The following is a 12,129-nucleotide window of genomic DNA, read 5'->3' as shown; positions in this document are numbered from 1 at the left end:
TCCCATACAAAGACATAATCGTTACTGAAAGTCAGACTTTTTATCAAATGTCAACTTGGACATTTAGTCAAGTGGAACGGATTACTTTGGTGAATGAATGGTCCACTTCAAAATGCCATAATAAGAATATTCCATACGTAAAACTTATCCTTAAATTTATTTTTTTTTATTCAGTAAACAGTTATAACATTTTCCATATTCATATTCATTCTAATAATATTAAACTTATACAAATTCCCAGAACTCTTGATTTGATTCTTAACAAATCAAACACATGTTTAATTTTTTTTTTCTTCTTCATAAATCATGGAAAATAATGGCTTTTATGCAAAATATGATGTGTAACCAACTGACTCAAATCATTTGAAAATTATCTTTGCATTTATATTTGATTCATATCTTCCATTTCATTAAGTCTTTGATGTCGGTTGGTTACCAAGTCAACATGTGAACCAACAAATACAACAATCAAAGCATTCAAAGGAAAAGACCCGCCCCATATCAAATAAAATCATCTTAAGGATTATAGATAATTGAAGGATTATTTTCCGATAATAAATAAAGGAAAACTTACATACGCAAGTCAGAATTGACTTGTTAATCCGTTTGTCAAAAGAACATGAGACAGATTGATGCGTGTTCCACATAAATATTGTCATCGGGTCCATACAAAATTCTTCAGAACGTATGCTTTTCAAATGGATCCCAATTGATTATAACCGAAAGAAAAAAAAAGAAATTGTTTGCAAAAAGTTTCACTGCATTAATTGATGCCATGAATAACATAAATATTCATATTGGTGCACATGACTGTTTGCATCAATTAATTAAGCGTCTCTCACTTCATGGTAATATTTCAACGTTGGACGATTTGCATTAATTTCAACACATCATTGGTTATTCTTTTCTTATACAAATAGTATAAGTGAATATAGGATTCCATTCAATCAACATTATACGGTTCATGACTTTGATGAAAATTCCTTATCTTTCACGCTCCACGATTCCATCGAAGATTTATCCTCACGAAAAATACTTTATAGATTTGTTAGAAAAACGGGTTAGAATTGACTGCCGGATTCGTTCTTGAATCGTGTAATCACTTTCTCTATAAAGTATTTCGACCCTACGATTGCCTTGATTGCACGAAATCTTTACATGGATAAGACAAGAACGCAATCAGTGTTTTTGGCAATGAAATCACTGATCAAATTGTTAGAGAGTATGTGTGTATTTTTTGTTTGTTAAAATGAAAGCAAAAACAAATTCCTATATTTATAGGAAGCGAAAAGGTGCGAGTGAAAGTACGCAACCTTTCAACCAAAGGATGTAACCCTCCAACGAAAAGACGCAACCTTTCGTTCACATCATTTAGGAAATGACATCACTCTTCATGAAATGATGTAACCATTCATGGTTACCTTTCATCAAAAGATGTAATTTCCAATACCTTATTGAATTAACTCGAACGATCGTGCACTCCGCACTCTCCAAACTCGTCATTAAGCTTAATTCGATAAGCCTTTGCTTTCTAGTAAATCCCAATTAACTAAAATGATTGTTGATAACACTAAAATCACCAACAGAAGATCAACGAGTCCAGGTCTTCAGATGATAATTGATACTTTAACATAAATGATGCAGTTACGGTTGAGTTTGATGTGACAGAGGTTAAAGATGCTGATGAAGATGTGAGAAGAATTTTGGATAATCTATTAGTTAGGTCAAATAGAGTGGTATGACGGTCAACGTCGACTATTCGCATATCGCCACAGACGTAGCATAACGATTTGTCATGTGGACGTGGGACGATATGGTCGCCGTAGTTGCACATTAATCGAAGTTTACTGATTGCGGCGTCTGGTTGTTGTTGCGACTGCTGCTGCGTCAGCGCCGTTGTTGTTGTTTCGTTATTTTTGGTTTCTTTGCCCCATGAATCGGTGTTGCGAGAACGAGGGGAGGACACAAGGGAATCGGGGTAGGTGGGAGGGACGGTGGTTGTTTCTGTGGTTGAAAGCGACGGTGGAGGTGGCGTGAGGGTTTGCGGTCTCCATTTTTGCACTTTACTGATTGTGAATTTGGGGCATAATTGATTAATTAGCATGAGGGCATGGACCTGTAAGCTTTTAGAATTTACTGATACTTGGCTATTAGAGCACCAGGAGCCAGATATAGGTTAGGTTTGTAAGTTATTGATGACTTGGTTAGTCGTAAAAGTGGGAGCGGGTGTTATTCAATTTTTATTTTATTATTTATAAATATTTTAATCTTAATAATTCAATAGTTTATAGTTTATTTTATAACAATTATAATTATATTATATTATATATTATATAATAATTATAATTATAATTATAATTATAATTATAATTTAAAGTTTAACATTATAATTATAATATAGAGTAATGAAGTACGGAGTAATAATTACTTGTTTAAAACAAATTCGCGATATCTTGTAAGAAAATTTGTTTTACCTAGTGAAATATTCATTTAAATCCATAAATTAAGTTGAGATCCAAGTGACCAATGAGAGCGCGACATGTGGAGCGAAAATCACATGTGATTGACAAAAAAATTCAAAAAAAAAATTTCGGAAACAAAAAAATTTTCGATATTTTTTTTTTTCAAATTTTTTTTACAATCACATTTGATTTACCTGTACAATCACATGTGATTGAATTGTACAATCACATTTTGTACAATCACATGTTATTGGATTTGACATGGATAATCACATTGATTGACATGCAGAATCAAATGTGATTGTAAAAAAAAATTCAAAAAAAAAACTTTTTTTTTTAAGAATTTTTTTTTTCAATCACATGTGATTTTCGCGTCATATATCGTGCTCTCATTAATCCCCTTGGATTTCAAACAAATTAATAGATGCAAGAGATTACAACTCTACCTTAATAATACATTTAAAAAACTTATACTCTATCTATTATTATACTTATTTAGTTACATAGTGCATAGTTTGATGGTAAATCGTGTATACTTTTCATTCAGATTAACACAACGGATAGTTAAAATAAACTTATTTTACATTACTAAACATACACACGATTAACGGTTCCACTAAGATCCAATTACACCACTAATAATTGTCAAAATATATAAATTCACAAAATGAGTAAATGATATACCTTTCCTGAAGAAATGGATTGTAGGAGATAAATCTACGATCAATAGTATGATCGTCACTTTGGATAGTCTACACTACACTTCAAACGACCGTCAATGGATGCTAGTCCAAACCCAAGTAACTTATTATAATAATCAAATTATTATAATAAAACAATAGACAATGATATGTATACGTTTCGTTTTGGTTTTCTTAGTTTGAGATTTCACCAAAATTTTCTGACTCTTATTCCTATCAACTGCTAAACTCTAAACCAAGTTTGGTTGTCTTATATAACTTAAAGAACCAAGTTAGCACTATGTAGTGGAAACAATATGTGGTGGAAATTTTATTTTATTTTTAATCAAACTCACTTTTGTGTTCTGCTCTTTCGAGTTGTAAAACCACATACCAAAGATATAATAATATACTTGATAGGTGGGAATGATTTCCTCCAATAAACTAAATATAGTATACATATAACTTTTTAAAATTAGATTTCAAAATCCTCATTATTAATAATTAGTTAATTATTCAGTAAACTAATTAACTCAAATTAAGTGTATTAGTTTGTTCCATTACTTGATTAATATATATATATATATATATATATATATATATATATATATATATATATATATATATATATATATATATATATATATATATATATATATATATATATATATTGCATTTGACGTCTAGGTGTATATGTGTGTGACCCCGAAGGCTCAAACGAATTTAGCCATATAGTTATATGTTGTACCTTGCACATTAATCCTACAGACTCCCACTTGTGCATGGTACAACCATAGGTAACTATACAAACAATGGATAGCGTCTAGCAACACGACATTGTCCCTAAATTCACGTGAGGATAATTTCTCAGAACTGCTTATAGTAAGTGTTAAATGTCATTCGTCCTTTTGTTTCAGATACTTTAGTTAAACTTGAGATATGGATCATCAGTCATTCTCATTTGTTTAACAATTTTATTTCTTGATCTTAGAACTGAATTAGATCACCAAATTAATTAAGTATCATCTTAATTACATCTGGGTGCGGCCACACAAATATCGTATTCATTCATCGAGGAGCTCAAAAGTATCTAACTCCAAACATTTTGGAGGAACAAATCCTATATTGCATACACGTGTCTCTCACGAGCTTTACATTATACCCAATAATGGCCTTTATTACAGCCTTATTTAGGACAACATTTAACCATATCAAAGTACAATATTCCACACATCGAAACTGGCGTGCATCTCAAGTCTAAGGACATAAAGACATAATCACTAAAAGATTCACTACTGACAACGATCCATGTAGTGATATCTCGGTTGGGTCATTCCAATATTCATCATCAATGAATACATATGAATTTTGCTCTCTACAAGTTAACTATTTATCATCAATAAATATAAACCAAAACTTCATATTAATCTTAATTCATGTTATTCCCATAACATGATCGATTATGGAGATTTTGAATAATCAACAATTACTCATGGATTAAACATGCTAATATAGAACATAGTGATATAAATGAAAATGATCATACCATCAATATATCAATTCATTATGATAAAACTGTTTAATGTTCCAAAAATATCCAAATACTAAATTACAAATTCAAAAAGATCAGCAGCATAACGAAGTCCAATACTACTAGCATGATCATCATGCTTGTTGTGTGTCATGGGCTTCGTGAACGGGTCAGCCACATTATCATCTGTATGAACCTTAAGAATACTAATATCATTTCTCTCAACGACTTCTTGAATGTAGTCAAACTTTCGAAGAATGTGTGTGCTACCTTTACGTACACGTGATTATTTCGCAAGTATAATAGCACTTGAATTATCACAGTACATTTCCATAGGGGATTCAATGCTGGGAACTACTCCAAGTTCAGCAATAAACTTCCTAATCCAGACAGCTTCTTGAGCAGCTTCTGAGGCAGCAATGTATTCTGCTTCCGTTGTAGACTGTGCAACTGTGCTCTGCTTTGAGCTTCTCCAATCAACTGCCCCGCCATTCGTGACAAAGACATACCCTGACTGGGATCGGGAATCATCTCGATCAGTTTGGAAGCTAGCATCTGTATAACATCTAATACTCAACTCTTCTTCCAAACCACCGTAAACCAAGAACATATCTTTATTTCTCCGCAAATACTTAAGAATGCTCTTAACAGCAATCCAATGTTCTTCACCTGGATTCTGTTGATAACGACTCGTCAAACTCAAAGCTAACGAGACATCAGGTCTAGTACATAACATAGCATACATAATGGATCCTATAGCCGAAGCATAAGGAACACATTTCATTCGTCTTATCTCATCAGGTGTGATAGGACTTTGAGACTTGCTCAAGGTTATGCCCTTTTGCATGGGCAATGCTCCACGCTTTGAGTTTTGCATGTTAAATCTTCGTAAGATTTTGTCAATGTATGTACTTTGACTCAAACCAATAAGCCTTTTGGATCTATTTCTATAGATCCTGATTCCTAAAATATACTTAGCTTCTCCAAGATCTTTCATGGCAAAACATTTTCCAAGCCAAGATTTGACATCTTGCAAAGTTGGAATGTCATTTCCAATAAGTAGTATGTCATCAACATACAAGATCAAGAAGACAACTTTGCTCCCACTAGCTCTAATGTAAACACAGGGCTCATCTTGGTTTTGAGAAAAACCAAACTCTTTGATTTTCTGATCAAACTTAAGATTCCAGCTCCTGGATGCTTGCTTTAATCCATAAATGGATTTTAGAAGCTTGCATACTTTATTAGGATGCTTTGGATTTACAAACCCTTCCGGCTGAACCATATATACGTCCTCACTTAGGTCGCCATTTAGGAAAGTGGTTTTCACATCCATTTGCCATATTTCATAATTATGAAAAGCAGCTATGGCAATAAGTATCCTAATTGACTTAATGCTTGCGACTGGTGAATAAGTTTCCTCATAATCAATTCCTTGAGTTTGAGTATAACCTTTTGCCACCAATCGAGCCTTAAAAGTGTTTACATTACCGTCCATGTCAGCCTTCTTCTTGTAGACCCATTTACACCCAACTGGTTTACAATTGGGTGGAAGATCAATCAAGTCCCATACTTGATTTTCTTTCATGGACTGCATCTCTGTATTCATAGCATCTCCCTATTTTCCAGATTCTAAACCTGATATGGCCTCACGGTAGCTAGAGGGTTCATCATAATCCCCTAGATGAGGTTCATCTGAATTAATCAGAAGATTTAACTTCTCAGGTCGATGAGGAGTTCTACTAGATCTACGAATTATTGGTGCAACACGTTCTGGCTCATCAACAATGTGCTCAGCTTCAACGTGTGGATAACTAGTGCCTTCAAAAGGTATGTTACCTTGTGATTCTTGAATTTCTTCAAGATCTACTTTACTACCACTAACTTCTTGTAAGAGAAGATCTCTTTCCAAAAATTCAGCAAACCGAGCAATAAACACTTTATTTTCAGTTTGGTAGTAAAAGTAGTAACCCATTGTTTCCTTTGGGTATCCTACAAAGTGACATTTGATACTTCTAGTTTCTAATTTGTTTGAAGTGTCATGTTTCACATACGCTTCACAACCCCAGACTTTCAAATAAGACAACTTGGGAGTCTTCCCATGCCATAGCTCATATGGTGTCTTTTCTACCATCTTGGTTGGAACCATATTGAGTATGCGTGCAGCAGACTCCAATGCATATCCCCAAAAATACGGTGGTAGAGTAGTCAGACTCATCATAGATCGAACCATATCAAGTAAAGTTCGATTCCTCCGCTCAGACACGCCATTGTGTTGTGGTGTGTAGGGTGGAGTGAACTGTGAGACAATCCCACGCCATCGTGTATACTTTTCATTCAGATTAACGCAACGGATAGTTAAAATAAACTTATTTTACATTACTAAACATACACACGATTAACGGTTCCACAAAGATCCAATTACACCACTAATAATTGTCAAAATATATAAATTCACAAAATGAGTAAATGATATACCTTTCCTGAAGAAATGGATTGTAGGAGATAAATCTACGATCAATAGTATGATCGTCACTTTGGATAGTCTACACTACACTTCAAACGACCGTCAATGGATGCTAGTCCAAACCCAAGTAACTTATTATAATAATCAAATTATTATAATAAAACAATAGACAATGATATGTATACGTTTCGTTTTGGTTTTCTTAGTTTGAGATTTCACCAAAATTTTCTGACTCTTATTCCTATCAACTGCTAAACTCTCAACCAAGTTTGGTTGTCTTATATAACTTAAAGAAACAAGTAAGCACTATGTAGTGGAAACAATATGTGGTGGAAATTTTATTTTATTTTTAATCAAACTCACTTTTGTGTTCTGCTCTTTCGAGTTGTAAAACCACATACCAAAGATATAATAATATACTTGATAGGTGGGAATGATTTCCTCCACTAAACTAAATATAGTATACATATAACTTTTTAAAATCAGATTTCAAAATCCTCATTATTATTAATTAGTTAATTATTCAGTAAACTAATTAACTCAAATTAAGTGTATTAGTTTGTTCCATTACTTGATTAATATATATATATATATATATATATATATATATATATATATATATATATATATATATATATATATATATTGCATTTGACGTCTAGGTGTATATGTGTGTGACCCCGAAGGCTCAAACGAATTTAGCCATATAGTTATATGTTGTACCTTGCACATTAATCCTATATAGTTCACCTTAGATTGGTAGAAAAAATGAATCACAATCTACGGACATATTTGTTATAGTATTTAGTTGATCTTTTTCATTTTTCTCAATTCCAACTTCAAAGATCCGCATGAAAGAAGTTTCACATTAAAAAAATAATAATGTTGAATATAATCGCTCACTCTGTTTGTACCAAACATTGCAATCCATGGCTCCATGTATATATTTATGTAAATCATCACCTACATCAATCTATGACTATATAAATCATCACCTACAATTTTATATTCATCTTTCGCTGAACTACTCAAATAGTTACAACAACAGAGACAAAATCTAATACCACAAAACTATTTGAGTAACTAACTACTCATATAGTTACTATGGGTTAAATCCACACATATAAGAGCTATTATTGTTACTATACTACATAAAGCTTGCAAAAACGGTTCGTTGTAAATTAGAAAAAATGTTGTTTACTGTGTTTGATCTTGCAAATCGCGTTTCGCATTTATAATGTTTCAAACATTATTTCCAAGCTTATTTACATTACCTCAAACTATATTACCCTTTACGAACATGTACTCCATACACTGCATATTCGTGTAGCGTTTCAACGGTTTGATCACTTTCAACTTAGCAATCCAATCAACTAAAATGACGTTAGATCACGCTAAGATCACCAGCATTTTTGTACGCGATATCTCTTCAGGTATGTTGGACGTCGAGCATTCTGCAAGTCAGATAACGAAAAATATTATAGAAAAAAGGAAACTAATAGCAACTATGAAAATATGTGTAATAAAAGAAGAAAAGAGACTGGTTTGTGTCCATAATCGAGTTATGATGTGAATGTGTTCTTGAATCTTCGATAAGAATCATTAAAAAGATTTGCTAATCTCGAAGGAAAAAGTTATCAGCATATAACATGTATTTCTTCAAATACCAATGACACATTCATTAGAAGCTACAAGGTTATATTCTTAAAAACACAGACTTAACAGAAGAAGAGACATATGCTGATATGCACTATCATATGTAAAAAGTAAATACAAATTATCTTTACATGTATGTGATATGTAGGTTTTAGCAAAAGATCATATTACTTGTTATATCGCTACTAGAACAAAAGAGGAACCATGTTTAGGATACCAAAAACAAAATTTATTAAATATTTTAGATAAAGTTACTCAAATATATACCTCGTGGACCTTATTCAATGACAATCTCATTATTTTTTTATTTTTTATTCTCACACATTGCAATTACTTCAGATCATTACAGCATAGATTTTGTTTCACGTGGTTGCTTCACAAAATCAAGAATGAGTACATCTCTAACATAAGCATTCCACGTATCCTCTTCTGTCAGATATGACCCATTTCGTGTGGATCTTCATTTATTAGATGATGTTATTTATTGAAACCACATTTATTTCATTAATTAATTATATATGAAACATGGTTATAATAATAAATAAATAACATGTTTCATATATAATCAAAACTATTGGGCCTATTTTCTCGCATATAATCAAAACTCGCGTGTTGGGCCTGTTTTACAGCTTATTCTCGGCCTAGTTGCAAAACGTAGCAGGCCTGGATTGGGCTTCTGTGAACTTAAAAAAACTGCCCGTTCAGTCAGCATCTTACAATGAGAGGAGTTTTTCGGATAGTGAAGTATGGGAGGTTATTAAGAATTTTGACAGTGATAAAACACCGGGACCCGATGGTTTCTCGTTGAAGTTTTTTAAGAAAGGGTGGAGTTTTCTAAAAGATGATATAATGTTACTTATGCTCCAATTTTACGCGAACGCCTCCTTTCCAGGAGGATTCAATTCTTCCTTTATTGTTCTTATCCCAAAATCGAATTGCCCGAAGAAGATTGAGCATATGCGCCCAATTAGTCTCATTAATGCACCTTACAAAATTATTGCAAAAACAATTGCTAATAGGTTGCGGTCGGTCGTGAGGCATGTTGTTAGCCTCAATCAAAATGCCTTCGTCCCGTCAAGATTATTGGTTGATGGTGTTATGTTAGTGAATGAAATTTAGCATGTTGCAAAACGAAAGAAAAAGGGGGTTGTGTTTTAAAGATTGATTTTGCTAAGGCATACGATTGTGTGTCACACGCGTTTCTTTTGGAGGCTCTTATCCAAATGGGCTTCGGTGCTAAATTTGTTGATTGGATTAAAGCGTGCATTTCTAACATCAAATTTTCGGTATTGATTAATGGCTCTCCTACGAAAGAAGGCGATATGAAGCGAGGTCTTAGGCAAGGTGATCCTTTATCCCCATTTCTATTCATTTTAATCACTGGAGTGTTAAGTAAATTACTATCGAATGCTTTGGAGAGTGGGTGTTTAAAAGGGGTGGCCGATAATCATAATAGTGTTAATCATTCTCAATATGCCGATGACACTATTATTTTTGCGCACCCTTCGATAGATGAAATGAGGCAAATTCGTCAAATTCTTGACCGATTTTTTCATGTGTCCAGTTTACAAATGAACACCTCAAAAACGATAATGTATGGTTTGAATGTGCCTAGTGACGAGATGTCATTGTATGCAAGTGTATTTGAGTGCTCCACTGGTTTCTTTCCTTTCGATTATCTTGGTGTTCCTATTGGGGCCAAGAACAAAAGAATGGCTACTTGGAATCCGATTATTGCTAAGTTCAAAAAGAAGTTATCGGGGTAGAAAAGGAAGATGTTTGTCTACGGGGGGGAGGCTAATTATGGTCAATTCCATCTTGTCTAGTTTACCTACACATAATATGTCCTTGTTTAAAGCCTCTAAAGGAGTTTTAAAAAAGTTGGAAGCTCTAAGAAGAAACTTCGGTTTGGGGGGGGGGGGGGGGGGTTACTCTTCGGTAAAAAAAAATGGCTCTTGTAAGATGGAGTAAAGCGTGTCTACCAAAAGAATGTGGAGGGCTCGGTATCGTTCCTTTGAGACTTAAAAATCTTACTTTATTAGCAAAATGGTAGGTAAAGATAAGTTCCTCCAGTGAACCAATTTGGAAATCAGTGGTGCTATCCCCCTTTAGTCCTAAGTTACTTGGTAACCTTCTTTCTGATATTTTGAATTTAAAAAGGAGCCTATTGTCCCCTATATGGTTCGACTTGGTGAAGCTTCAAAGAGTAGACGAGTTGGTCGATATCATTAGCCCTCAGAGTTGGTGTTGGAAGGTTGGTAACGGTTCGAGTATTCTATTTTGGGAAGATATATGGCTAGGCGTGTCTAAGCTAAGGGATCAATTTCCTTCACTATATCGTATTTCGTTTAAAAAGCATGCTTATGTTTCTGAGGTGGGGTGGGTCGATTCTTATGGTTCAATGATTTGGGATATGGGTTGGATGAAGAGAGGGATTTGTATGAAGAATCACAATTACAAACGCTTTTGGCATTGTTGGGTCCTATATCGCATAATAATGATAAGGGTGATGAGATTCAATGGGTTCACTCCGTTGATAAGGTCTATTCGGTAGCGGAGGGCACCCGGATTACGCTTGTTGCTAATTTGAATGTAGAGTTCGATTGGGTTAATGTTGTATGGAACAAAAGTATCCCTTCCAAAATCACTATCTTTCATTGGTTAGCAATCCAAGGAGGAATACTGGTTAAAGAAGTGTTACATTTTAGGCATTGTTTGAGAGATGGTTCGGATGACAAGTGCGGGTGGTGTTCGGATATCGAATCGATAGACCATCTTCTTTTACATTGTCCATGGTCTTATAGTATTTGGGCGGCTATGTTCAAGTGGTGGAATATTTATTGGGTCATGCCTTCTCCCGTCTCGGAGTTCTCTTTAGATTGTTATAAGGGCTTGGGTATAAATGCATCAAAGTTTTGGAGCTTAATCGGGCCGGCTACGTATTGGGCGATTTGGTTGGCTTGAAACGAGGTATTGTTTAACGGGATTTACACATGTTGGAATGTGGTATTGGCTCGTATAAAATACAAAGTATTTGAGTGGCTAGTGGAAGCGAAAGTTTGCGAAAGATTCCAATTTCACGTGTGGGATTCGCAGCCATGGATGTTGATGTTTTAAAGAGAAGGGCTGCGTTTTTTTATTTTGGCTTAGAGTCGATCTCAGTTTGTTTATGTATTATCTATGCACATTTAGAGCTTGTATTTGTAATGGGCTTCGTCTTCTTAGTCTTTTGTAATGGGCTTGCTTTAGGGGATATGTGTTGTTTGTAAGTTCCCTGCAGCCTCTTTCTGTATTTCCCAATTTTTTTCACTATTTTATGAAAGAATTGTAAAT

At 34.0% G+C, this 12,129-nt stretch overlaps 1 protein-coding gene across 1 annotated transcript; it reads left to right on the top strand.

The window, feature by feature from the left end:
- The first annotated feature begins 10,744 nt into the window (after nt 1-10,744).
- On the top strand, nt 10,745-11,760 carry LOC139859907 (uncharacterized). Its single transcript, XM_071848680.1, has 3 exons — nt 10,745-10,845; nt 10,957-11,036; nt 11,171-11,760. The coding sequence occupies exons 1-3, from the start codon at nt 10,745-10,747 to the stop codon at nt 11,758-11,760; spliced, it is 771 nt and encodes a 256-aa protein (XP_071704781.1).
- The last annotated feature ends 369 nt before the right edge of the window (nt 11,761-12,129 follow it).

Source organism: Rutidosis leptorrhynchoides, chromosome 7 (genome assembly GCF_046630445.1).
Source record: "Rutidosis leptorrhynchoides isolate AG116_Rl617_1_P2 chromosome 7, CSIRO_AGI_Rlap_v1, whole genome shotgun sequence".
NCBI classification, from domain to species: domain Eukaryota; kingdom Viridiplantae; phylum Streptophyta; class Magnoliopsida; order Asterales; family Asteraceae; genus Rutidosis; species Rutidosis leptorrhynchoides.
This window is presented reverse-complemented; position numbering and strand designations above follow the sequence as displayed.

Excerpts from the sequence above, each read along its gene's own strand:
- LOC139859907 (XM_071848680.1), top strand. The coding sequence starts at position 10,745 with ATGGCTCTTGTAAGATGGAGTAAAGCGTGTCTACCAAAAGAATGTGGA. Across the intron at positions 10,846-10,956 it reads CTTACTTTATTAGCAAAATG|GAGCCTATTGTCCCCTATAT; the intron begins GTAGGTAAAGAT and ends GAATTTAAAAAG. Across the intron at positions 11,037-11,170 it reads CGATATCATTAGCCCTCAGA|GTGGGGTGGGTCGATTCTTA; the intron begins GTTGGTGTTGGA and ends TATGTTTCTGAG.